This window comes from Callospermophilus lateralis, chromosome 1 (assembly GCF_048772815.1).
Source record: "Callospermophilus lateralis isolate mCalLat2 chromosome 1, mCalLat2.hap1, whole genome shotgun sequence".
Taxonomy (NCBI): Eukaryota; Metazoa; Chordata; class Mammalia; order Rodentia; family Sciuridae; genus Callospermophilus; species Callospermophilus lateralis.
This window is the reverse complement of record NC_135305.1, coordinates 128,788,526-128,816,332: the sequence shown is the minus strand read 5'-3', so window position 1 is coordinate 128,816,332 and position 27,807 is coordinate 128,788,526. Positions and strand designations below refer to the sequence as shown.

The 27,807-nt window shown below is 55.6% G+C and overlaps 1 protein-coding gene across 1 annotated transcript in view; it reads left to right on the top strand.

Annotated features, from left to right (window-relative positions):
- Tmem132c (transmembrane protein 132C) overlaps positions 1-16,175 on the top strand; it is a 180,584-nt gene extending 164,409 nt beyond the window's left edge. Inside the window, exons 5-9 of the mRNA XM_077110130.1 lie at positions 192-335; positions 10,407-10,612; positions 12,002-12,275; positions 13,280-13,471; positions 15,012-16,175. Coding sequence (XP_076966245.1) covers positions 192-335; positions 10,407-10,612; positions 12,002-12,275; positions 13,280-13,471; positions 15,012-16,175 — 1,980 coding nt within the window. The remainder of the gene's footprint in view (positions 1-191; positions 336-10,406; positions 10,613-12,001; positions 12,276-13,279; positions 13,472-15,011) is intronic.
- Positions 16,176-27,807: the final 11,632 nt, after the last annotated feature.

The following is a 27,807-nucleotide window of genomic DNA, read 5'->3' as shown; positions in this document are numbered from 1 at the left end:
GTGGGGAGCCAAGAGGAGCAGCCTATGCAGACCACGCATTGGGCGTTCTTGAGAATCCGTCCCAAACTATGGCCTTTACATTTGAAGGAAGTGCCACAGGATGTCTTTAACAGGGGCAGCCTGGTGCTTACCCTGGAAATCCCAGGGACGGAGCACCCCCCTGACCCCCGCGTGTCTGGTTCTTTCGGCAGGACACTGAAATCCTGAACACAGCCATCCTCACAGGAAAGACCGTGGCGGTGCCCCTCAGGGTGGTCTCCGTGGAGGAGAACAGCGCGGTGACCGACATCTCGGAGTCGGTGGAGTGCAAGTCTGCAGACGAGGGTGTCATCAAAGTAAGTGACTCCGCGTGCAGCCACGGAGCGGTGGGGCTCAGGGGCCTCCGTTCTCTAGGAACCTCTGAGCTTAGGAGTCCACTGGTCTGTTGGCACTCAGAACCTGTCCAGCGGGGTCCCTCTTGGTCCTGCTCCATTTTACCATCTTGGTAATCTGTCTTTCCCTTTCTTCTTCCCTTCCTCTCTCTCTCTCTCTCTCTTTCTTTCCTTGCTTCTTTCTCTATTTATTTAAGTGAACAATAAAAATCCTATCTACCTCCCGGGTACAATATGTTGTGTTGGGAAATGCTCAAGTGTTGTGGAGGAGCTCCTTCCGGCTAATTATCATAGGCATTGACTCACGGATCTTTTTATGCTGAGAACACTTGAAACAACCTCAGAAAACCTTAGAACTCGAGGGCATTGTTATGAACTGCGATCACCATGTTGTAGAAAGAGCCCTTGACCTCGTCCTGAGTTAGATTCATAGAAGCAGAGAATAGAGTGTTGGTTGAGGGAGGCAGGAGGGGACAGCAGGACCGGGGACCAGGGTCCGAGGACAGGATCTCGGTTGGGTGAGTGACAGCTTAGACGGAGACGCCAGCCCGGTCTCCAAAGAGACGGAATCTATTTTTAGCTTCAAAACCCAGGAGAGAAACAAGACCCCAGAAGCAGATCTCATCACGATTACACCCAGGGTCATCCCTGGCTGCTCGGAAATGATTTTGACAAGGAGCCTGTGGCCAGTGTTTCCAGGAATGTGATCTGTACCTTTAGGGAAATGAGCAGACTCGAGCTGAGAACGTCCCCCTGAGATGAGTGGGGAGGTGACATCCCTGGCCATGGACAAAGCACAGCATGGGGGAGCATTATGAAGGGGGCTGGCCACTCAGGAGTGTCACCCCTGGGGCTTGAAGACTGTGTCCAGCCGCCATGGGGAGGGCGTTCACATCTAATCAGTGCTTCTCTGCTGCAGGCCCAGGAGGCTTTGGATTTAGGGAGCTCAGTTTGGTTGAGTCTGAAGACTCTGAGGTTTTGCCCAGTGCACGCAAATAAACCTTCCCATCTTCTGGGTCTGAGACGGACGCCAGCGGCCTGAGCTCGGTGCCCATAGGGCGATGCAGAGGACCGGTGACCCGGGCACAGGTAGCTGGCTGTGCTACAAGAGAGGAGCCCTGGCCTGGGGACCTGAAGCTCATGTGATAGGCAGCCAGTGGACCACTGTGGCCTGCACACCCCCCAGTCCCTATGCCCAGGCCCTGTCCCCAGTCAGGTGGTATTAAGCAGTGGGAGCTCTGGGTAGTAACTGGGCTTAGAGAGGTCACTAGAGGACTTTTGCCCCTCATGAAGAGGAAGAGAAGCCGGGTGTGGCAACACACGCCTGTAGTCACAGCCACTCAGGATGCCGTAGCAGGAGAATCACAGGTTCAAGGCCAGGCTGGGTACCTTAGCAAGAGCCTGTCTCAAAGTACCTCTGGGTTCAAGCCCATTACCAAAGAAAAGCAGGGGGTGAGTAAAGAGGAAAACAGAAAAGGAGCTGCGGGGACAGAGCAAGAAGGCAGCCGTCTGCCAGCCAGGAGGAGCCCAGCCAGAGCCGGCCCTGCGGCTCCCTGGTCTGCGGCTCCAGAGCTGTGAGAGACGGGCTCTCCCTGGGCCTTGGTATTTCCGAGGCAGGCAGCCTTGGGCAGTCCTCGTGGTCCTCCCGGCCCTTGGGACAGTCAGAGTCCCAGCATCCAAAGTCATCTGGAGGGCATATGAGTTCCATCAACCAGGTGAGGAGCCTGGCCCAGCGGCCACGCAGCCAAGGACTTAGGAACTCTGAGTCAGAAGGTCCTCTGGCTACATGAGGTGGACCCCGGGAGGGAGGCCTGGCGTGCTGTTGTAGCCACGCATTTCAAAGATGTTGGCAAGTCCTCTGAGTCAGACAGCCATCTCCATGGCCCAGTCATGGGACATTCATGTCAACCGTTTTGCGGTCAGTTGCTCCTCCCGCCCACAGCCCCTGGCAACCACTTCTGTCCCCGTGGATCTGTGTTCTGCTCTTCCTGCCTTCGACTTAGCGCCGTGGGTTTGTTTGAAGCTGCGCCACAGTCTAACCTGGATCGGCAGTTTGTTCCTCCATTGCTGAAGGACATTCGGTTGTCTGGGTGGACCCCACACTGTCCATCAATGGCTGCTTTTGGAGTCTCTAAACAAATGTGAGCATGCGTGTGTGTCTTTACGCAGAGGTGTTTTGGTGTCTCCTGAGTGGATTCTGAGGACTGGAACTGCTTGGTCACGTGGTACCTTTCCAGAGTGGCTTCACGGCTTCCCTTTCCTGCCACTCGTGACTGAGGGTCTCCCACTTCTCGGGAAAATCCAGCAGATCTGGAGACCCAGAAGCCACGTTCCCAGGGGAGACCACGCTGTGGGTGTCCCCTCTGCTCAGGCACCTGCCCACTCACTGGTCACCACCTTATGGCCTGTCTAGTTCTCCTGGCCCAGGGGAGCTGAGCCTGAACCCAAGGTGGATGGGACTGTGCCCACATTACGATGTGGAGCCTGGACCTGCTTATCACACCTCTATTGACACGTGTTTGTATTCTCCACGTGGAGACACTACTTTACAGCAGGGAGAACACACCGAGAGCACTTCCGGTGGGCAGGTCTGTGCACACTCTCAGCACACTTTTCAGGGCCTCAGGTGGTCAGTACTGACCACTTTCTCGGTGTCCCTGTAGGCCTTCCTCATGCTTATGTGATCACACACACACACACACACCTACACCTGGGTGTGCGTACACTCAGGACACACCTACAGGCTCTTTGTTTTGCAGGGACAGGAGACTTCCTACACATATTCCTCCTATTCTTCCTTCACCGCATCAGGACTACCCCTGACTGGTGCCTTGGGAAAGCTCAGCCAGACCAGCAGGCAGTGCACAGTGTCCAGGGTGGGGGCAGGAGGAGCCGCAGCACCCTCAGGAAGTGGGCCACGTCTGTGCTGGTGCTCATGGGAAGGCGAAGGGCATAGACCCTGGAAGGGCAGCCACTAGCAGAAGCCCCAGGACAGTGACAGAAGAAGCTTGGGGTGGGTGGCAGAGCTGCCCTTGCCATGTGCGGGCACCACCAGAGCACGTAACTGCACCCACCTCCTGCCCGAGTGTGAGCATCTTTGAAATACAGCTGTGTCGTGCAGTCTGTGACACGGCATAGATTATTGGGTGGTGCTTGTCCTGCTTGATGCTCGAATCCCACTCGATTTGACAGTATGACAGTCAAGTTGTCATAAATCATATGCTAATTCATTCAACGAAGATTGATTGGCCAGAGGTGCCATCCTGGTTTGGGGCGCACAGCAGTAAATAAGCAGGCAAAGAACTGTCCCTGGGAACCGGCATGCTGTGAGGAGGAGGAGCAGGCAGGTGGCCAGAGGCAAGAACACCTCGAAAGTGGCAGGAACCACCAGGGGTGACCATGATAGAGAGTGGCATGGGACGGGCTGCTTGGACAGGGTAGTCTCCCAGGTAAGGACATCAGAGCCACTGAGCCTGCCGTGGACTGTGTCGCCTGCCTGCCAGGGCTCTCGGCACCTCCCCTGTCTCCAGTGAGGCTCCCCTGGGGTACCCTGGTTCACAGCCTGGCTTGTGCTTTCCCCAGGGGCTCCTGTGGTCACTGGGTCACATGTCACTATGCCCCAGGGACGATTGACTGGGGAGAGAGAGATCACTAACTGAATTTCCAGTGCAGCTCGATGGACCTCCAGGGTCCATTCCAGCTAAGGGATCCCGGCCCAGAGCGGGAGAGAGTGCTCACAGGTGATGAGCTGACCGGCCTGTCCCAGGTCGTGGGGAGCAACCCCCTCGGGCATAGCCTTAGCTTTCCCCTGAACTCTGACCCCTAAACTTTGCTCTATGGAACTTACTCTCAATTTTGCAAGCTTGAGAGTGAGTTCTTGGGAATGGCCCCCCATCTCTGGAGAGTCTGTAGGATTCACATTGCTTTGAGTGGCACCCAGGGCCGAGGGCGGATTTTAGGCAGAGGAGGGACTAGCAGTCCCCATTCCTGCTTCTCGTGGCCCAGGGGCTGAGGAAGAAGCACAGTAGGGCCTCTCTCTGCAACAGCCGCCTGTTCTCAGGTGAGAATAGGGAGAGGAGGGCCTGGGCTGAGGCCAGCGAGCAAGGTACCCGGCAGAGCCCGTCTCTGGACCTGGATCTGCAGTGAAGCAAGGGAGCTCCCCCCATGCAGGGTTCTCCCAGCGCGAGTCTCTGGGCCTGGGCCTCAGCGGGCAGCTCCAGTGCCTGCTCCCAAGCTGCTCTGCACTAGCCAGCTCTTCGCTGAACCCAGTTAGTTCTTCCACCTGAGAAGTGGGGGTGCTCAAGCCCACCTCCTGGAGTGCTGCGGCCTAGGACACAGTGTCGCTGGTGAAGCTGACATTGCCACAGAGGCAGACCTAGACGGTGGCTCTCCACAGAGTGTTCCTGGGCCACTCGAAATGCCTGGAGGTGGTTGTGGTCACCCTGGGGCGGAGGCTGCTAGCATCCAGTGGTGGCTACTCCTTGGCCCACAGTGCCCGCACAACAGAGAGGCACGTGACCCTGCAGAGGCTGAGAGGGCCACCCTCACCCAGCAGACAGCAGGTGCTGTTGGGAATGAGCACCTGTGTGCGGCTTTGGCTGGCGGCCCCCATTTGGAGGCCGGGTCTGCTCTGTCACTCACCATCTGAGTGAGTGACAAGGCTTGTGAAGTGCCCGGTACACAGCAAGGACTTAATAAATGCCATGCACTGTGGGTGTGGCACCCTGTACCGACTCAGCTCTTCTCAGAGAGCAGAGAGCCCTTCACAGCTCCACGTCCTGGTCTCGGGTCGTCACTGGGTGGCCGTGGGTGTTGGTCATCCCTGGAAGGCTAGATTTGTGTCAGCCAGCTCCAGCTGTGATCATGCTGTGTGACAAAGGAACCCAGAAACTCAATGACTTACAACAGCAAGCCGTGGCTTCTCCCCCAGGGCCCGTGGTGGACCACGGCAGCCCCTCAGGGGGCAGGTTGCCTGGGCTGGGATCCAAGGAGCCTGGGCTTCAGGTCAGCCCCACGTCTCATGCCGGTGCCCAGAGCAGCTGCCCCTCAAGGACATTCTGCTCAAGGTGGCTCAAGAGAACACGGTAGCCAAGCCAAGCAGGCCAGTCCACTGGGGCTCTGCTCACAGGTGCCCACTAACATCCCTCTTTAGAGGCATGGCCTCTTGGGCACTTAAAGAAATGCAGGATCTGCTCCTTCTCCTTGGTGGTCTCTACCGAGCACCTCCCACACCCTGGGATGTGGCTCCCAGTCACTCCCTTCACACAGCTTATCTTCAACAGTCGGGAGCATTTGTCAGTCAACAAACATAAGAAGCAGGGTCATTTCCAGTATTGTAAATGTCATGGAGAAACCACTAGGTTGATGGGGCGAAGAGATGGGCAGGGCTGTTTGCAGTGGATAGTCAGGAGCCTCTCTGCATCTGCACTGATGCCCACGGGCCAACAGCTTGGAACAGTCTTCTAAGCAGCAGGAACAGCATGAGAAAAGACCTAGGGGGTGAGCAAGCTGGGTGTCCCCCGGAAAGTCAGCCAAGATGGAGGAGTATGTGTGAGGACCGTGGGGGACACTGAGGTGGCACAAAGTCAGGGGCGTCAAGCTGGGGCCAGACTTTCATTTTATTCTAAGAACAACAGGACATTAGAAGATATTCTGGTTTAAATTGCAAGTTGATCACTCTGGCAAGTGCAAAGTGGGGACTGTTGTAAGTTTCATTTTGAGGAAACTGAAACCCAGAGAGATTGAAGAAATTTCCAAAGTCACACAGCTGATAAGTAACAGAGTCCAGAATTAAACCCAGGTGCATGTAACCCCGAAGCCATTATAGTCTCAGGCTCCCTGTGGGCTCAGGCGAGGAGGAGTACACCACAGACAGATCTTTAGGTTACTGAGCTGGCCAGTGTGATAACCACTGACCACGTGTGCATCAGTAAATTATTAACACTGAATGAAATGGCTGACTCAGTCTCTTGGTTGTTCTAGCCACGGTCCCCGACTGTGGCCACACATGGCAGTGGCTGCCATATTGAATCACACATACCTAAGACGCTTTAAGGGAGGCACAGACCCAGAACCTTGCCTTGGAGGAGTGGCGGCCGGCATTTTTTTCCTGGGAGAGGCTGATGGAAAGAACATACACATGGAGCTGTCCAGGAAGGAGCGGGTTATTCTGACCCTCCATCAAGCCACAGAGAATGTTCTCTTCTAATATAAAACTTTTGCAAAAGATCAGACCTTTTGTTTGTGGGCCAGATTTTACTGGAGCTTAGAGAGGCTCCATCTGGATTTGCTTAACTGGGAAAAGAGGTTTCTACATCCAGGGACCCTGGAGCTGAGGTTTTCATGGGTGAAAAGCTTCGGGCCAGGTCCATGATGCCCAGGGTCGAGTCCAGACTGGAACCTGGGTGGCTGGTTTGCCTCAGGGAAGACTGAGTTCCGGCAAACAGTGCACCGGTGGTAGCTCTCCCCCGACTCCTCTGCTGAGATCAATTTGAGAGCCAGGGTCTGGTCTCAGCAGCATCTCATGCCAACCCTCCATATCTTCATTGAGTGAGCGGGTGCTGAGCCGCCAAGACCCTCACATTGGATTAGTAAGGAGAAACGGTCTCATCAGAGAAGGTCTAGGGCAGGTGGCTGCGGAAGACCCTCAAATCCGTCCCTCTGACCCTCTCAGCACTGTTTGGACTGTCAATGTCATCCTCAATGCCATGTAGAGATGCCCCAGGCTCAAGTCCTGGGCCTTGAAGTCCTGGAGGCCCAGGTGGAAGTCCTGGGATCCCTGTCCTTGGCCAGGCCAAGCCACGCGCCTGTTCTGAACCAGTCACCGTGGCCAGGGAGGGAAGAGCACTTGTCATGATGTGTCCAGCCACGTACCTGACACCAAGACCTAGGGGATAGGGATGTGAGCAGTTCCCCAGAAATAATTAAACAATTTTCCCAGGAAATAGAAAACAGAGGTGCTGAACAGGAAAACCAGCAAATGCACACCCTCTCTGAGCTGAACTTAGGGGCTTCTCCCCCTTCTATGTTCACTTCTTTTCCTACATCCTCAATCTCTGAGTGGCTGGAGGATTCCTCTTGAGCATGCAATGCTTGTTGGAAGATAGGTATTCCTTTCATGCCTCGTCTCCTGGTCTGTGCTGAGATGTTGATAGGCAGGGTAGCACATGGAGGGCCTGGGCTGGGCACTGGGCTGGGCATGTTGTCTGAGGGGATGATTTTGGTCAACAGACTGCATGACTCAAACTGAATTAAGCCAAATAGGTACAGAAACGTTTTTTGGCTTCTATGTGTGAGGTGTAAGGGATCCCTGGCTTCTGGGATGGCTGGATCAAGGGGCTAAAAGGAAGTAGTATTTTATTTCTGGCTCTCCATCTCCTGGCTCAGTGCCCCTTGTGCTGAATGAATTCTCAGACAAGTTGTTGTAAGATGGCTGCAAGCTGCTGTCAGACCACTGCTTTTTAAGCAGAGATCTCACAAAAGACAGCAGGCATCTTTGCCTAGCCTTGCCTGAGAAGTCCCCTCTGATGGCCCCAGTGTAAGTCACCTGTTCACCCGGAGCCAATCACTGTGCTGGGGGAATATAAGCTCTGATTGGTTTAGGCCACAGTCACGTGGACCTGCTCACGGCTGGAAGCAGAGCTTCATCCTTCCCCTGAGAAACCAGGGCTGCAGGGCGGGGGTGCCCCACATGACTACAGGGGGGGCTCCCCTCTTCTGCCCCCTTCTTACTCCTTGACACCAGCCTCTGCTGTCCCAGGACCACACTTCAGGGAACCACCTTTCCTGTTGACACCTGTTCCCTCCACGCTCCTCATGAGGGCCCATCCTGTGGGCTGAGGCCCCTCTATTCCCTACTGACTGCACCTGCAAGGGCCCTGTTTCCACTAGAGGTCACCTTGCGGTTGAGTGGGTGCATGGTTTGGGGGACACTGCTGATCCCAGTGGACGTACATACCGCAGTGGCTCAGAAGGATAGAAGCTCCTGGATCGTCCCACCGGAAGCTTCCTGGGGCTTGGGTCAAATTCTTCCCTAGGACTTTCGGCCTTGGCAATGGTGATGGTGGTTGGGGCCAGCAGTATAAGCTGCTGTCCTAGCTGGAAACTGGCCAAGCATTTCTGCACAGCACTGAGCTCCCAAGACTGTCCCTGGGCCAGGTCCTCATGTGACACAGCAGAGTCCCCGGGTGCCCATCCCCAGGGGACCACAAATATGCCTGTGGCCTTGCTGCTTCCTGCCTGTAGAAGAACTGGCTTGCTTTCTGGCACCGTAGTCCCCACAGCCAGCCACGTAGGAGGTGACGAGGTACCCGGAGACCTCCCCGTTGGTTGGGACGCCCTGGGCATGAGCCGAGATGGGGCCCTGCCGTGCCTGGCCGCCTTGGGCCACCGTTGTTCCTCTCAATTGCTTAGATATTCTGCAGAGGCCAGGTCCCCTCCCACCCACGCCAGAAAGGTAACCAACAAGAAGCCAGCAGTCTGTAAATTACAACATTGATTAGAGAGGAGATTACTGGAGTGACTCCTGCCCAGCCGTTATGCTAATGCTGTCCAGATCTGGGGCAGTGCTGATGTCCTAACTGCCAGCCTGGGACAGCGGCGAAAATTGGTTTCCATCCTTCATCAGCGTGGAAATACACACTGCTCTTGACCATGGGTGAGAGGACCCGTCCGCGTGTCCCTCTCAGCTGCTCCCTGCCACTGTCCCCAGCAGATGGAGTGAAGTCTCTCTGCCCAGCCCTCACCAGCTGCCTCTGCAAACTTAACAGTGCATAGAAGATGGAAATTGGGCCCAGAGTGGCCACCCACCACCCCAGAAGGTGGGGAAGGAGAGGGTGAGCGATCACAGGAGATCACTAATCAGCACTAGAGGTTGTCTGGTGGGGTCCAGACCTCCAGGGGGATCTGCTCCTCCCAGAGCATGCAGAGTAGGAGAAAGATAAGCAAATCGACAATTACAGATTTGCATGGTAAGTGCTGCCCGATGACTTCATTAACTCCAAAGTGTTAAGCTCAACTGTGCAAACGTCCACTTCTCCAGCTCAGATTAGGCTTATGTGTGTTCTGGAAGGAGTCACTGACCCTGGAAAGGTTGGGAAACACTGCCTGAGGGCTTCCTAGGAGCTTTCAAATTAACTTCCTGTGTTTCCACTGCTTTTTCTCCATCTCATCTCAGTGGCTCCCTGCCTCTCCACTCAACCCCAAATCCTCTATAGTTGTCCTGAGGCATCCCCATGAAGGGAGGGCTCTGTTCATCCATCCATCCATCCATCCATCCATCCATCCATCCATCCTTCCTTCCTTTCATCCATCTGGCTGGCTGTCCATCCATCTATCCCTCCCTCCATCCATCATCCTTCTATTCCTCCATCCATCTGTCCATCCATTCTTCCATCTATTCATTCATCCATCTTTTCATTTATTCATCCCCTTGATCATCCAGCCAGCCAGCCAACCATTTGCCCACCTGTTCATCAATCTGTTTGTCCTTCCATCCATCTGTCCATCCATCTGTTGATTTATCCATTCACCAACCCATCCTTCCATCTGTTCATCTACTCACCCATCTATCTATCCATCCATCTATCCCTCCATCTCCCATCTCTCCATCCCGCCATCTGCCCACCATCCACTCTGCTGAGCTCCTGCTTCATGAGCAGCTGGTATAAGGAACCAAGGGCTGAAGACGAAGAGGATGCACTCTTTGCCTTGAAGGATGTCACAGTTTAGGAGGTGATGCAGGAGCTACATGAGATAAGTCATGTTGTGTCCCTGTGATGCAGCTGTGTTTCTATTTCAGTTTTCCGTTCATTCGTATGGCACAAACAGAGCCTCCGTCTCATTTCCAGGGGTTGTAACTATCACCTTCACCCCTGCTCCCTGGGGTCACTTCCTAATGTAACCATCTGCACCAGGTCCTTGTCTGAGGGACTCGAAGCCTATGTACTTTCCAAGAAATGGGGTGAACTGAACTGAAGACAGGTGGTCTGCAGAGTCCTGTGGACGTCTCCATCTCTACTCCCTCTGTCTCTGCAGGTATCCGACCACTGTGACTATGTCTTTGTCAATGGCAAAGAGATCAAGGGCAGGATGGATGCAGTAGTGAATTTCACCTACCAGTACCTGAGCGCCCCCCTGCACATCAGCGTGTGGGTGCCCCGGCTGCCCCTGCAGATTGAGATCTCTGACACCGAGCTCAGCCAGATTAAGGGCTGGAGGGTCCCCATCGTGGCCAGCAAGAGGTGAGCCTGGTGTGAAGGAGGTATCTGAGAACCTCGATAACCGTGGCTTAATGGACAGTTTTAACTCTACGGGGGCCGGTTCAGGACCTGGCGCATAGTGGGCACTGATGTTCTCACGACTCTTATATCTCCTAACCCTAACGAGAGCTCCCTGCAGGGGCCAGGGCTCAGGATGGCCCAGCCAGAGCTGGACCCACAGCTGCTCAACAGAGGGTCTGCACCAAGCCCGAGATGTCCTTCTGCTGTCCGTGGGCTGGGGCGAGTCTGTCTTGCAAGTGGTTCTCCAAATGGCAGCACAAGTCTCTCCATTTTTCTAGGCCTTCAAGCCCCAGGGAATTTGAGGTTTGATTTAATGTTCTAAGGAAAGCATCCGCCCTCTCCTGTGCTTTGTGAATATCTCTAAGCTTGAAGTGCTCTGTGCAGGTCAAATTATTGGATACAATTTAATTGCGTTTCTACTGAAACACAGGGCTACTGTTTCAAACAGCCTCCGATTTGTTTATTCTGTGTGATTCTGGGTCCTTGGCAGGAGCTTGGGGTCTAGTGGGCTCAGAGCTATGACACCCCCTCCACTGTGTTGCCTAAGGGGGTGTGGTGGCTGAGGTCCTGGCTTCTGGCCTGGAATCCCCATCCCGGGCCATCAGGACTGTCCCTGGGGGCTCCCAGGCACAGGAGTCTTCATTAGATTACAGCAAGAGGGTGTCTCAACAAGAGCGCACAAAGTGGGGAGTCAAACCCCCAGAAGAGCTTGAGGGAAATTGGCCTAATCGGGGAGGACAGTGGTCCTTCAGGTCACACCGTAGTCACGAGTGGCCAAGAGAATGGGGGTGTCCCGCGTGGAACCAGGACATGCTGCGTTCCCATCCACAGAAGGTCTGCTGTGGACCAGGTGTGGAGCCAGACCGCTGGCCTCTCCGTGCCTCCGTAACCTCATCTAGACATAACGCTAGTTAGAGGGTGCTGATTGGAGAGTTTATACACCGGGGGTCAGTGGGGCCTGGTCCACCTCAAGAGCATGAACGGCTCTGTCCAGCAGAACTTTCTGCAGCAGGGGGCTGTCCTAGAAGGACGCTGTCCAATATGGTAGCCACCTGTACGGCAGCCACGGGGCATTTGGACTGCCATGCAGCTGAGAAGTTGACTCTTTTAATGCATTCATTTGTGTTAACTTACATTTAAATAGCCACAGATGGCGGATGGATAGTGAACATACAGTGCGTGCTTAGTTAGCCCTTAAGTCTTTAATCTGCTGATAGACACATTCCAGAAAGGGTGTCCAGCCCTTTGTGCTGCCCGGGGTTGAACTGGCGTGCCTGTGACTCAGGGCAGGCACAGAATGTCGGCTCTGGGAGGCCTCTGGATCCCAGAGCGGCTATTCCTTTCCCTCAGACCCACCCGGGACAGCGAGGACGAGGAGGAGGAGGAGCGGCGGGGCCGGGGCTGTACCCTGCAGTTCCAGCACGCCACTGTGCGGGTCCTCACCCAGTTTGTGTCCGAGGGGGCCGGCCCCTGGGGCCAGCCGAGCCACCTACTGGGCCCTGGCTGGCAGTTCGACATCACCCCCCTGGTGGTGGACTTCATGAAGCTGGAGTCGCCTCACGTGGCCACGCTGCAGGACGGCAGGATCCTGGTCGGGCGGGAGGTCGGGATGACCACCATCCAGGTAGGAAGCGGGGGCTCGGGACGTCAGCCTGCTTCCTGGTAGTGGTGCCGGGGGCTTCCGATGCACAGGTCATTGTGGACAATCCCTGGCCCCCGATGGCTCCAGAGGACCACATGGGGGCACAGAAAGGGCAGGCCACCCAGTGACTAGGGCTCCAGACCTGCTAGGGCACCCCAAGGCACCCACACTGCCTCCCACCCAGGCTCCCCCAGGGAGCTCCCCTCCAGGTCCCCTTTCCTGCCCCCTCGGGTGGCCTTCATGTCCTCTGTGCATCTGTGAGTGGCCATCTGGAGCCTGCAGGTTCCTGTATCTGTGGCCACCAGCCCTTCATTTGCTCTCCGACTCTTCAGCATCCACACCCCATCTTTTGCTTCAGGAGACATGTGGGGTGTTTCGGGACAGACAATGGGGTGTGGATAATCTTTGCTTCAACCCCTCAAGTCCCCGTTACCCAACCCCTTTCAGGAATGTCGTTCTTGATCTTTAAACCATGTGTGGAAGTGACTGGTACAGTCCGCCATCTCCCCTGGACATCTCCACCCCGTGGAGCTTATGGGAGGGGGAGAAACCAGTGTCCCAGCAGGTGTGGACTATTTTATTCCAGTTCTTCCCAGTTGACTCTGTACTTCACTCAAAATTTGAATCAGGCTGCACAAAGTCAGTTAATGCGCAACGCATCACGAGTCAGTCAACGGGATCACCCGATACAGTCAACCAGGTGGTGCATTGTACAGGGCACCTCATCTAACTGGGAGGGGTCGTTCTCTTTTAAAGACACACTGGATTTTAATATTTATTTCAATTTTCCAACAAATAGAACTAAGATTGCTTGGGGAAGGGATGGCTACATGATTCCCCCCTAAGCCACAGTGTGGGCCAGCGTTGATAGTGGGATGGGCATGGGACTCCCTTGACCTGTGTTCTGGACTCAGGCCCAGTTGGGGGGTTTCTGACATCTGAAAACAGGTGTGATGGGTTTGCCTCGTGTCCCACCAACCCCACAGGTGCTGTCCCCACTGTCTGACTCCATCCTGGCAGAGAAAACGGTCACCGTGCTGGAGGACAAAGTGTCGGTGCTGGACTTGGCCATCCAGCTCGTGGCCGGGCTGTCTGTGTCCCTCCACCCCAACACCGAGCATAGCAAGGCCATCACGGCCGTGGCCACCGCCGAGGACCTGCTTCACACCCCCAAACAGGTAGGACCTGGCGGAGGGGGGCCACGCACCTGAGGGGGGAGTGTTCAGCTGCAGCAGGTCAGCGCAGAGGTCAAGTCCTGCCGGCCTGTGGAACCTGACCAGGAGCGAGTCCATCTGCAGCCCTCCCAGAGGGGACTGGCCATGTTCTACGTCCACCCTCCCTTCTGCTGGGGGCACAGTGAGCCTCTGAAACTGTGGGTCCGATCGCGTCCTTCTAGGGCTAAAACTGAGGCAGGGGACTTCCCACTGACCTAAAGAGGCCATGTTCCCTCGCAGCCCACAGGCCCCCACACTGGGCCTCTGATGGCACCTGCCCTCCCGGCCTCCCTGCTGTGTGTCACACGCCCTCCTCTTGAGCTTCCCAGAGCCCTCCCAGCTGTTCCTCTGACCAGGGACATGCGTCCCTGGCCTTCCCCCAGCATCTCTCTGCCTGATGCTTAGGCCCAGCTGCAATCCCGCAACTCGTGGTGCCTCTGCCACCAGCCCTGCTCTGCCCCCGCCACCCCGCTGTTATCTCTCTTTCCCAATTTGTCACCGAGTAGGGAGCATAACTGTGAAAGAGAAGGAATGACCATAAGGGCACCTGGCCCCTCAGGGCAGAGCTGGACATCAGCTTTCCCCACCCACCTCTTCACACCCTGCCCCAAGGGCACCCAGGCTCCACCCTAGCTGATGGAGGCCTGGTCCCCATGTGTCTGCCCCAGGGAGTCCCCACCTGGGAGGCACAGTCTCTGCAGCCAAGTGCATCCAGCCTTGCCTGGGCTGTTAGCTGTGTCCACTTGTCCAGGGAGGAGGTGGGTGGGATGCTTCTGCTTACTGAGCCTCTGCCAGGTGCGTTTGGACTAGAGGTGGGGGCGTGACCCGCGGGCTGGTAATTCTCAAACTTTCTTGACTGTTCTCCCTTCTGGGAACTCTGTGTAGCTGCTCGGGCACTGATGGGAAGACAGCCAGTCTTTCCAGTCCACTCAGCCCTCACTCTGGCCCGAGCTGCCTGTTTTCCTCGGTGATAATTCCACAAAAGCAACCTGCAGAGCGAAGCTGGCACAGCCAAGCGGCCACCAGAGAGCACTCGGCTGGCTCTCAGCACGTCACCGCTGTAGACTGACCGTCTCCTGGGGGGGGCTCAAGGGCAGAGCAGAAGGTGCCCCCGGCTCACAGGGCAGGTGCAGCGAGGAGGGGGCTCCTGTTCATTGCCCGGGGCTCTGACGGTTCTCCCACCCACCCCTCCTCGGCAGCCTTGTTGTCACGAGCGCCTGGTCACTAATAAAAGGGTCTGCCACAGGTAACAGGGCCCGTCTGGTGGCCAGTGGTGAAGACGGGAAACTCACATCTGTCGGCTTCTTCTCCTGGGAAAGGCCAGGCTGAGGGTCCTTGTTGAAGTTAAGGTGCTTTTTCTGTCCTTGGTGTAAAACCTGTTTTCTTCCCCAGATTTGTCAACCACCGGGTCTGGATTTGGGGTCCCTGTCTGGGGCATCGTGCTTGTGGGTGGTTGGAGGAGAAGAGCCTCCCCAGGTGGTTCTCACTGCCTCTCTCCCCGCAGGAAGCCATGGTCAGCACATGGCTACAGTTCAGTGACGGCTCGGTGACACCCCTGGACATCTATGACACCCAGGACTTCTCGCTGGCTGCCACCTCCCTGGATGAGGCTGTGGTGTCTGTTGCCCCCGCCCGCTCTCCCAGGTGGCCCATGGTGGTGGCCGAAGGGGAAGGTCAGGGCCCGCTGGTCCGAGTGGACATGACCATCGCTGAGGCCTGTCAGAAATCCAAACGCAAGAGTGTCCTGGCCGTGGGCTTCGGCAACATCAGGGTCAAATTTGGACAGAGTGACGCCGACACCAGCCCCACCGGGGACAAGGACGAGGATGACATCAAGAACCACACCAGTGACCGTCGGCAGAAGGGCCAGGACGAGCGTTTCCAGGAGCGGGAGGAAGGGGCCCTGCGGAGGGCCACCACGACGGCCAAGTCACTGCAGGACAACAGGGTGGGGAAGAGCAGCCGGCTGGACGGGGGCGCGCGGCCCGGGGAGGGGCAGCTGCAGAACATCCCCATCGACTTCACCAACTTCCCAGCCCACGTGGACCTGCCCAGGGCGGGGGCCGGGCTGGAGGAGAGCGACCTGGTGCCCACGCCCAGGGGCCTGAGTGACCTGGAGATCGGCATGTACGCCCTGCTGGGGGTCTTCTGCCTGGCCATCCTGGTCTTCCTCATCAACTGTGCCACCTTTGCCCTCAAGTACAGGCACAAGCAGGTGCCCCTGGAGGGCCAGGCCTCCATGACCCACTCCCACGACTGGGTGTGGCTGGGCAATGAGGCCGAGCTCCTGGAGAGCGTTGGGGACCCGGCCCCGCCCCAGGACGAGCACACCACCGTCATCGACCGCGGGCTGGGGGGCCACGAGGAGGGCGACCACCTGCTCCTCAATGGGGGCTCCCAGAAGCAGGGGCAGAGCCAGGTGCGCAGGCCCATGGACCCAGGGAGGCCAGGCAAAGCACAGAAGCAGGAGCCCCCGCACTCGCCCACCTCCAAGCGGAAGAAGGTGAAGTTCGCCACCTTCACTACCATCCCCACCGACGTCGGCTGCCCCACAGTGAACTCCATCCTGGGTGGCCAGGAGGAGATCCAGTGGGTGTGCCAGGATGTGGAGGTGGGTGCCCCCAAGGAGCTCAGAAACTATCTGGAGAAATTCCAGGAGAAGGCCTAAGTCCTGTGGCCAAGGGCCTTCAGACCCCGGGGTCAGCGGACACGGGCCCCAGTGGGCAGAGGGCATCCTGAGAGGTTGAGTGGGGCTGGGCTGGGCTCCCCCCAGGCCCAGTGGGAAGTTCTGAAGCTGGGAAGGACATTTTTGTATCAAGGATTTTTTTAGCAGTTGATGATGGTGGATTTTGGAAAGTCGGTTCCCCTGTTCTGGGAGGCAAGGGACAGATGGGAGTGCTGAGGCCTGCCACGCCCCACGGGGATGTTGTCTTACGGACACCCACGAGCTACCAAAAATGATTTGTTAAAAAATGCAAAAACGACAGGTAAAAAGAGACAAATCGTACTCTGTTTATATTTCTAATAAAGAAGCAGAATACAAAAGTAGGGTCTTCCAAGAGGAGGCCCTGCATCCGAGGTCCATGTCGCCTGGCCAGGGAAGAGACCTTCTCTGCGCCGACGTGGCCTCCCGGCAGAACTGAGGACCTGGACATTCCAACAGTGGCCTCCTCTTTCCTCTTGCACATTTCCTTTTTACGGCCTAGACTCACACTTGATTTATATTTAACGGTGATCTCTGAGGATCACGTGGTATATTTTTCCTAAATGAAATATAAATTATATTCTCTTCGTCAGACAGCTTTTCGGCAACGATGTCCATCCCTCCATTCCTCGCCCTGTGACTGTTGTGCTTTCCCGTATCCCTCCGGCTTTGCGGGGACTTTACAATTAGGAAAAGCTCTCTACGCCTTCAGGGACCCCACCACCGCCATCACAGGGTCAAGGCCCGGGAGTGGGTCCCGTTCAGCAGGACGGAGGGGAGCCCAGCCTGGACCACCCACCACACAGAGTGCCTGCCCGGAGGGGAGGTTGGGTCAAACCCCAGAGAGGCTATACCCAGGCGGAATCGGTGTCAACTTTCGGGGTGGGTCTGTCGCAAGGCACAGCCAATGTTAAAAAATGACCCAAGATGAGAAGTGTTTGGGGGGATTGAAGCTGCTTTTCTGACTTTGCCGGGCAGGGTACACCAGCATAAACTCAGAAGACACGCCCTGTGTTTGATGTCCCTCAGCTGTGCTCTTGAGTAGCGTCACCGTTAGCCGCACACCACAAAACACATTCATCCAAAGTGACAGGCACATGGCTGAGAAGACCTGCATGGGGTGAAATGACCACCTTTGTGACTCTCTGTTTAGTAGCTGTGGAGGGGACAGAGCTTAATGCTCCCAGCAGGGAGACGCTCACAGAGATGCCAGGGATGGTTTCTGGTGTTTTTTTTATCATTATTATTATTATTATTATTATTACTAAAGTCAGTAGCTGGGAAAGGGTCCTGGAAGCCTCTGAGGCTTAGTTGGACCTTTGAAAAATATATTTGTAGCACATATTATAGACGGAAAGAAGCTATTTATTTATACCTGTGATGCCAGTTGTCATTAAAATGCTTCCGGTGGCTTGACTGCTCAGCGTCTCCTGGGGTATTTCTTCTGTCACTCGGTTCTCGCTGGGGAATCCAGCTGCTGGGCCAGAGGGGACGGGTGCATTTACCTTTTCCTCTCTGCTTCCTGAAAGATCCAGGGTGGTCGCTAATCAAGGACCTGTGGTCCCCACACTTACCACCACCTCCATCCCACCCCATCCCCAGGGCTCTGTGAAGGGCTCTGTGAAGTAGGGCAGCAGGCTTGGCGCCACTTTCTGATTGGGTAGCACCGGGGAGAGTTGTTAACGCCTTCCAAGGTGCAGCTGGTGCTGCTGGTCCTGAGGCCTGCACTTTGCCCCCCACCCCCACCCCAGACCTGGAAGTGGGAGGGAAGCCCCACCAGGCAGCCTGCAGGAGGCAGGGTTGGTCTCTCACTTTCCTTCCAAGCTGTGGTCGCTTGTTCAGGGTCTGGGCAGGATCATTGTTGCTGCCCACTGGTTTGGGAGAACGAGACTTGTTTTTCCGTAACGGTTATATGGAGACGTAATTCCCATGCCATGAAACCCACCAGGGTGGTATCCAACTCGGTGTTTCTAGCCCGTTCACAAAGCAGGGCATCTAGCACAGCCTCGGGTTTAGAACATGTCCATCACCCCAAGGAGAAGCCCTGTGCCCATCAGCTGTCACTTCCCGGGCCCCCGTTCTCACCAGCCCTGAGCAGCAGCTGCAGTGTCTTCTGTGTGCACAGGATGTGCCTGGAGGAGCAGATGCTGCAGTCATTATGGGACTCTCCCGACAGCTGGTGTGAGGGGCTACCGTCCCCAGCAGCAGCGACTCTGTTTCCTTCTTGGAGAAGCAATCTTAAAACAAAAACAAGCTTGCTCAGGCAGGGCACTCAGCCCCAATATCGTCAGACCCTAAAGCAAACTGGATCAGCCTCAAAGATTCGGTCTCCCTCCACACTCACACCCGCTCGGCCCACCCACCAAGCCCTCTCTCCTGCCTTTGTGAACGCAGATCCTCACTGGGTGACTGTGGACCACATAGTCCACAATCGGCGTATTCCCGAAGATGTGTGTCAGTGCCTTCTGCAAATAAGGCCACAGGTGTCAGGGGTACGCGCACCCCAGGAATGGCTCCGGCTTTCCCCCAAGGACACCAGACTGCAGCAGAAGACCCCACACACAGAGCCCACTCATTTGGACAATCTTGCTCTCCGTGCAAGTCGTGAAATACAAGGGCCCTGTCTCTTCATTGTCACCTGACACACCACGTGCCTGGCCCTGCACCACATGCCAAGGTTGGAACAAGAAGCGAGACCACAAGGTACTGGGGTCACTGTGCTGCTGGGCAGTGGCTGCACTCCCCTGCCCACTCTTCCCACCTGTCTGTCCAGAGTCGTTACCCAGGTACACATAGGCCCTCTCTTGGCTTTTCAGAAATGCAAAAGTCTGAAAAAAAAAAAAAAACAGCAATGGCTATAATCACTAAAAAATAAATAAGCCCAGTTAATGAGCCACCACTCTGTGCCAAGACCAGTGTTCAACACCCTCTAGTTATGGGCGTGTTACCCCCAAGGAGATATGAACCCTGGTACAGGTCCTTCCCCAGGCCACGGCCCGGGTGGCAGAGTCAGGCCCAAGCCTCCGTGTGTCTCCCCATCTACATTCTTAACTATCATGTGACACAAGCTTTACGTGGTGTCTTATCCCGCGACAGAAATGGAATTTGACTGACAATTCTGGTTTGTGACATTGCAGGTCAGTTCATGAGTTCCTATTCATGTTTTGAAAACTCACCATGATAAGTGTGAATCGTGGACCACTGTCCAGTCTTTACAGTAGTCCATTCTAAGAAATTTTTGAAAGGGATCAAACTCCCTCTGCCAGGCCCCTCAGGCATGTCCTTCTGCTTCTCGTGGAGGTCAAGGGCGCGTACTGATTGTTAAGCATCGTGAACTCGGGGAGCTCTGCAGCCAGAGGTAGAAGACAACAGGCCCCCTCCTGAGGAGAGGCTGCTGCATGAGGGGCTCCACAATGAAGGCGGGGGTGGGCATGGAGCCGCCCCCACGCAGCCCATATCTGCTGTCACCAGGCACCTGCTGGGGGGAGGCTCAAGGCACAGGGGTGAATGGGAGCACCAGCCCTGCATTGCCCAGCCCTGCACGGCCAAGGAAGGCCATGCCTGCAGCTTGCTCCCCAAGACACAGAATGCTGAGGGTGCCGTGAGCAGGTCACGTCAACAGGTGGCAGTACCAACCGTTGGTGGGACCTTCCTCAGCCAAATGTAGGGAGACTCCTGTGACGAGGAAGCCGAGTTCCCGCGCATCCCGAGTGGGGTGGAGCGTAGAGGAGAGCCGTCACAAGCCCTCAGAAGGCAGCCGTGGCCGCCACAATGGTCCCAGAGACCCTGGACTCGCACCAGGGGAATCCCACTTCTGCCATCAACTCTCTGGACACTGGCGATTTACGCTGAAGGGCTCCGAGACTGGCCCAGGAGCAGAAGCCCAGAGCTTGCAGCAGGGTCCCCAGGCTGGGTGGACAAAAGTGGGTCAGAACACGGTTCTCTCTGGAGCCTGTGGTGGCGTCTGACAGTACATGGGCAGGGCAGTAACAAAGCACATGGGGGAGAAAGGGAGCTGAAACGTGGCTGATCTCAGGGCACTGAGCAGAGGGAAAATGGAGATGAATTCCTCAAAGAGGGGACCCCAGTTGGCACCCAGGGTCAAAGCTGGAGGGCCAGGGGTCGAGGCAGCTCATGACTGAGTCCAGGTCTCCACAGGGACCTCAGCCCTCAGGAGCGAGAGCTCACGTCTTGCCCCCACCTCAAATGTGGGAACCTCTTCCAGAGGATAAGGGCGTCTCCTTCCCTCCTGCCTTCCACAGGGGGTTCTATTTGGGAAATTCTGTCCTGGGATCACATACGAAGGGAGATTGTGGGGCTGGGTTTGGCTCAGTGGCAGAGCCCTCGCCTAGGACCCGGTGAGGCCCTGGGTTCCATCCCCAGCAAAACAAAGGGAGATGCCGGGAGATGCAGCTTCTAATCTATGCTGCAGAGGATTCCTGAGAAAGAAGTGGTCATCAGGCTGTGGTGACCAAAGGCAACCAGGGCCAATTCAATTAAAAGACAAAGACAGGGAAACTGGATTCAAAAAACAAAAAAAGTACAGATTACACAAGCTCCCACTCCAAAACAAGGTCAAAAAGAAGTTTGTAGGAAAAAAATGATGGCAAAATGTGTGACGTTGGTGTGGACCGAGGACAACGCAGCTCCACGTTGGTGTGGACCGAGGACAACACAGCTCCACGTGCATCAGAAAAACATCAGAAGGAAGAAGCATTGCTGGAGAGGAAGAGAGGCTCTCATCATAACAAAAGAGTATCCTGAAGACACAACGGCCCTAATTATGTATGAAACTTAGAACAGAGATGCAAAACACACACCAAGAAGACTGAGCCCAGAAGACTGAAAGCTGCAGGACACTGTGGAAAGGGAGGAAGGACCAGCTAAGGGAGGACACGTTCACGTTTCCATGTTCACCGAGGGCTGCAAGGTCATGACCATGTGCTGCTTCGAGCTGTGGGTTGGGGATTAGCTAATAATGGTAGCAGCAGGAGTCCAACAAGTGTCCTCAGGGCCCAGCCGCTCCAGGGCCTGGGATACTGACCACTGGGGCACTCAGCAGGCCACAGGGCTGGAGCAATCCATTCTGCAAGCCTTGGGGATGGCCCACGCCTGCATGCTCATCCCGAGCTTCCTGGAGCAGCTGGGGAAGGGCCGGCCAGCCTCTGAGGGCCTCCGAGGGCCTCCCTCAGTGGGCTCTCTCCCCTGGCAGGTGCAGGGTTCTCTGGACCTGCTGGGGCTGCACCCCGGATATCCCATGGAAGCCTCACGGTGGGTCACTGTCACGAGCCACCTGACAGCCCACCAGTTGGGTGGGTGACTCTGGTAGCCCAGGTGACCCTACCTTTGTTTCCAGTGCACGGCTGTTAACTACCATGAACTTGGTGGCTTCCAACGACAGGATTTCCTCTATCCCACAGCTCTGAAGGACAGAGGTCACAGTCCCCCAGAGACTGCAGAGAAAATCCTTCCTCTTCCGGCTTCAGGGGCCGCTGGTGTCCCCTGGCTTGTGGCTGCTTGGCTCCCATCTCTGTGGCTGCTTTCACATCCCTTCCCTGTGCCTCTGACTCTCTCCTTGTCTGTCTCAGATAAGGAGTCCATCCTTGACCCACCCTCCTCCAGGACTGTCATCTCAAGATACCTTTGTTACGTGTATGTGACAATTCTCACTCCAAATAAGGTCACACTCTGTGGTGCCGGCACAGAGTCTTTGTGACTCACTAACAAAGTGATATCAGAAGTCACTTTGGGCCACCAAAGCTCACTCTCACCAGGGCCGGGCACCTGCTAACAGCAGCTTCCTGTGGGGTGTCCACTTCATTGGCAATGAGGTCACCGCATGCTCCGGAGTCCTTGGATCAGCACTGGGATTCTAATTTTGGAGCTCAGCACAGACCACACAGGGCACTTCATCGGGCAGAGACACCTCCACCATCATGGATGGGCCCTGCAGTTTATGATAACCATGGGACAAGGCTGTCACTCTGCACTCTGCACCTGAGGAGGAACTGTGTCCTGCACTGAGCCCTGACCAGTACATCTAGGAGCTGTCTCCAAGACAGAGGAGACTCCAAGGTTCCTGCAGGGGTGGGCAGTAGGGTGGGGGGGCTACACAGTGACTCTCCCTGCCCCCGAACACCCCACAGCCTGCGGCACTTACCAAATGCCAGGCCACACAGCTCTGCTCATCTCCTACCCCCTGGAGTCTGGTCCTGGGGCCATCTGAGTATCCCCCACTCTTGCTCAGCGACTAGTTGACAAGATGCTGTGCTCACACCTGGGCAGCCGGAGCCCTGGCAGAACCACCTGCAGTCTGGCTTCTGTGGTTGGAGAGCAGAAGAACTAACAGAACCCAGGGCAGGACTGCAAACGTACATCCTCCCCCTTCTCCTGGGCCCAGGGGAGAGCCCCCAGAGCTCTAAACACCACTGAAGGCTGGCCCCTTTCATGGGATGCCACAGGCAGAAACCTGGGCGCTCTGTGGCCTTGGCGGAGGTCAGGAATCTCCCCTGCTCTGAGAAAAGGTTCAGTAAGCAGGTGGGGGAGGAGCTCACAGAAGGAATGGTAAAGGGACAGTGTGACATCTGGGTCTCGGCTGCTCTGTACTCCCCATTAGAAATGTGGACCAAACCTCTGCACGGGCCATGTGAAAGTTCCAGCCATGATGAACACTAAGGAGACGTGGAAGGCGCCAGAAAATCTGTCAGGGCCTCGGGGAGACAGGGAGGCCAGAGAAGGCATCTCAGAAGCATGTGGCTTGGCAGGAATTCTGGGTGTGTCTAAGGTGTCCATGTAGAGCTTCAGGCCAACGGAGGCTCGGCGTGCCAAGAGCTGAGCAGCCGGGTGTGTGGGCGTGTGGCCCGGGCCGTGTGCTGGAACAGGGGAGAAGCAGCACAGCACAGGTGGCTGGGAGTGGGGTCCAGGCACAGATGCAAGGCCCCCTGTGCCCTCTGCATGGCTGTGGGGACGCAGCTCTGTGACAGGCCCACTGCCTGTAGGACACATGGCTCTCCGGAGCATCTTTCCACGCTGGTTTGTCTTGGCCAACGTATTCCACCCTTTGACCTAGGGTGCTGGGTGGCCTCTGCCTCTCAGAACTCCTGAGCAAGTGAACATGAGTGGGTTCCCATGGCTTGCTTCCCGAGCAGTAAGCACGAGGTGACTGAGCCCCCTGCTCGGGTCAGGGCTGGGTCCTGCCTGGAGGTAGAGTCGCACCCTGGAGAGTGTGGGTCAGGAGGAGATGCTGAAGAGGACCCAGGGGACAGGACAGGCTGCTCGTCCTGCTGCTTCTCTTTCTGGAGAGCAAGGTAGATTGTCACCCTGTTTCAATTTATCCCCAACCGACCAAGACACTCTGTCCAAACCCCCACCCCCAATCAGAGAAGTTGCTTCGGTGGAAATCCCATTGATCTGAGAAGTCCAGGTTAAGGCAGGGGTCAAGGTTTCCACTTCCTCTGACTTGGCTGCCCTCTGAATGAGGCTGGAGGGGAAGACCTGCCACCTGGATTTGTGGGGACACTCTGGAGGGGGCTGCAGCGGGCAGTTTCCTGCATCAAGGGTGATGTGTGAAGAAGACAGACCAGGGACGGGGCAGAGAGGGGACCGAGGCAGTCATCCCTCACCCAGCGTCACACAGAGCCGTGCTACTGACGGACAGCGGTCTGAGAGGCTGGTGACAATCCGAAAGAGAGTTGACGTCTGTCCCTCCCCACGTGGAACTCATATTCCTGGGGAGGGAAATAGGTAAGAACAAACATGAACCAAGCCAACGAAGACACGAGATGGTGAAAAGCTAGTGTGGTGTCGGAAACGGAGCATCATGCTGAGACCCTGCAGAGAGCTGTGACGGCCAGTCTTTCCCGGGTCCAGCTGTTTCCCATGCCAAATACTCACTCTCTCACTGTATCTGTGGGTCACGGATTTGGGAGCAGGGCAGCTGGTGGCCTGGCTCAGGTTCTTGCCTTGCCTTGCAGTCAGGGTGGTACTCTCTGCGGGATCCCAGCATGAGACGGGGCTGGGGATATGGGTCAGTGGTCAGGTGCCCCTGAGTTCAGTCCCCAGTACCAAAAAAAAAAAAAAAAAAAGGAGAAAGAGAGAGAAGGGAAGGAATCCTGATTTGGTTTTGTTTTTTTTCCTCCTATGATTAACTGACATTTAAATCACCCATTTGCCCAGAAGGAGACTGAATGGTGACAAAGTAGCCTCCACCAAGGGCTCTCTGCCGGCCTTCCCCTGAGGAATTCTCTCAGCTAAAGCCTCTAGGAAGGCAGGCTCTCCCTGGGACCTGGTAGCCTGCCCGTCCTGCTCCCGGTGGCAGGCTTGGGGTCTGCGGGGCTTCCCTGGTTTCACATAATGGGTCCCTCTCCCCGGCGCCCTTTCACCTTCTGACTGGCGTAGCCACATGGTCTTCTGGAGGATGTGGTTTTTCTATAATTACCCTGTAATCACATGAAGACAGTGTGAGGCCTGGGATTTACGGGCGCAAGGCAACGCTGAAGCAGTATCGGGCACCTTCCAGTGAAGGCCGGCCAGTCACGCGGAAAGGAAAGACGTGGCTCTCCAGTCACGCTTCAGAAGTGCCAAACAAGACGTCCCTCCTCCTTCCTACGTGGCCACTCACCATCTACATCCGAGACACTCATGACTGCAGGCAGACAGGGAGGTTTCTAGAGTCTTCTGCTTCTTCCCAAACAGTTCTCACAAAAGATAGTGGGATCCCAAGATGAAGCCTTAAAATAGGGAAATTTGTTTCTGGTGGAGTGGTTTCCAGACCCTAGACTCTGGTAGGTAAAAAATATAGTTGTCATTTTCTTCTGTAGCTGAAATGTTTTTTTTTTTTTACTGAGTCGTTTACCTTAGGGAACAAGAAAGAATTCCATATCAAGCAATTCAGATTTTCATCCTTTCTCCTGCGGGATGCTTCTGAGTCCCAGCTGTGAAGTTGCGCCATGGAACTGTACCTGGAGTCGGTGGGCGCGGCACAGAGTGGTGTGTTCCAGTGTGATTTGCTGTACGCCCAATATGCAGAAACACGCTTGAGTGTGGAACAGGGCTCTCCGGGGCGAGAAGGGTGACAGGCTCCTGGACTGTCCCTGCAAATTGGCATTTATAGCTCAGCGCAGCCCAGCAGATCGGACCCTCAGGAGACCTGTCTGTCACCTCCCCCTGCGCTGTTTTCAAGGAGGGCGATGAGGTGGAACCGAGAGAGGGGATGTCAGCTCTCACACAGATGCCAAGGGCTGTCCAACAAGAGCTTCCTACCACCAGGGCAATGGCGAGAGCATGCTGTCCAGACTACCCCAGGCAGGCATTGTGGATGTCACCCTGAACCTAGGGGACTTCGCAGATGTGACTCAGGATCGTGAAGTGGGAGGCAACCTGGGATTATCAGAGTGGATCCAACGTAATCACAGGATCTTTGTAAGGAACTCTGAAGACAGAGCCAACACAGTGACAGAAACCAAGTGCCCCAGCCAGGACCGTGGGCACCACTAAAGACCAAAAGGCCAGAAAACAGGTTCTCGAGGCTCTGGGGGGAAGGCAGAGCTGCCTGCATCTCCACGGTGGCCCCAGGAACAGGAGCTCATAAATGCTGGCTGCTTGAAGCCACCACGTAAGCAGTTTGTCCCAGCAGCCTCTGGGAAGGCCAGCCTGCCCCACGGGGTTGCTCTCATAAGCACAAGATGGACAGCACCTAGGCACTGACTCTATTCCAGGTGTCTCAGAAGCACTGACTCATTTATTTCCTGCAACAAACCTATAAAGTGACTAGAATCACTGTCACCGACACTCTTACATATGAGAAAGCAAGTCCGCCAGAGGCCGCACTGTTAGTGCTGGTCATCCAGCTCTCAAAGAGTGACAGCGAGAAGAGTTGGCAGCCTGTCAGGGGAGCAGGATGGAGCAGCCTAGAGCCTGTCCCTGGCCTTAGCCACCACACCACAATGTCCCTTGTAAAACCCCCCCAAAATTTTATGCAAGCAAAATACCCTGCCCTGTGCATCTGATGAGTGTTCAATAAACAGACTTTTAATGAGTTTTCTCTGACCTCCTTGAGTCAGAAAGAGGCAAGGAAACAGGCAGGCAGGGACTTTTCTTCTACTTAGAGCAAAAAGCAGCTTTCAAGAGCCAAGACAAAGTCCCCGAGCTGCAGGCCTCCCTTTCATGGGCTCTCAAGGCTGTGGACCCTGGGCTGGCTGCTTTGGGGCCGTGGGGTGGGGCTGGGGCGGGGACTCACTGCAGACAGTGGCCACTCCCTGCTTCTGGGAAGCTGCCCAGTGAGGGCATCAGGCATGAATGCGCACCCCTTGTTTAGAAAAAAGCCTAAACCCCATTTCAATTCTAGAACAAAACCTCGGAACCAGTCAGCCACAGAGAGGGCAGGCCCTGATGGCGAGGCAAAGCGCCATAAGATTGCAGGGGCATTGCCGGCTGCCAACCTCTCTCAGCGCCCCTTCCTGCCCTCATCCCACACCCAGCCGTAATCAGGCTGTAGGAAAAGCACTGAGTTTCTTCTTGGGTAGCTAATGGGGTCATCAACCCTGCCAGCTATCCTGTCCCCAAGACAGCCGGAGCTTACACGTGTGCCCAGCCAGGTCTGCTGACACTGAGTGGGCAGATGGCCAGGGAGTGAGAGAAGCCTGGGAGTGCTGCTCAGGCTCCTGGCCTGTGCCCCTGTAGGGATCTCTCAGAACATTCCATGTCCAGATGCGGGGCAGAGCGCACACACCTGCCAGTTCTGCCCCCACTGGCCCCGGTGGGCACACAGTCTGGGCCCGTGAGTTCCTGTTATATGGGACCCTGGCAAAGGCACAGCTACCCATAAACCATAAGTGCTGTAAGGAGAGATGCTTGTGCCTGTCCGCTCTAAGGTCTCCTGGGCTCTAAGTGTAGTAGCTTCTGAATGAATGTGCTGGACCCGTGCGTGGAGGTGGCGATGCAGGGTGTCTGAGGTCAGCACTGCACAAGAGAAATATAACGCGGTCATGTGGGTGATTTTAAATTTTCCAGAAGCCACATTAGAATATAAACTAAGATCTATTTTAATAGTAGACCTATTTTAATTCAATCCAGTTGACCTGAACTATCATCCTCTCAACGTGTTATTCTGGGCCAGGATATATGGGCAATGACCAAACAGACTCCATCTTACCCTCCACGTCAGGTAAGAAATGCTTCTCCCATGGAAAGCCCCGCCTCTGTGCCCATCCACAGTGGCTTAGCTCAGCAGGTTTGGCAACACAAAGTGGCAATTCTTATCCAGTATTAAAAGTGTTCTCTCTTTGGTTCCCAATTTTCCTGGACGATGTACCCTGTCAGAGATTGATCATCCAGATGTTAGTAACCATTCTGTAACTTGTACTCAACTAGGATGTTTTGACCCACTCCCTTTTCTGCTTATGATTTTAGATCTCATGTTGTTTGTTTATGGTTTTGAATCATAGAAACAGCCACTTACGATTAATGTGGGTTTGGACTATAATAAGTGTACTGAAACCCCAGGAAGGGGTCGAAGGGTGCAGACTTGCAGCCTGCCCCTTGGCCCACCAGCTGGTAGATCCGGACCACCAGCTTGTGGATAAAGTTTCCATCTCCT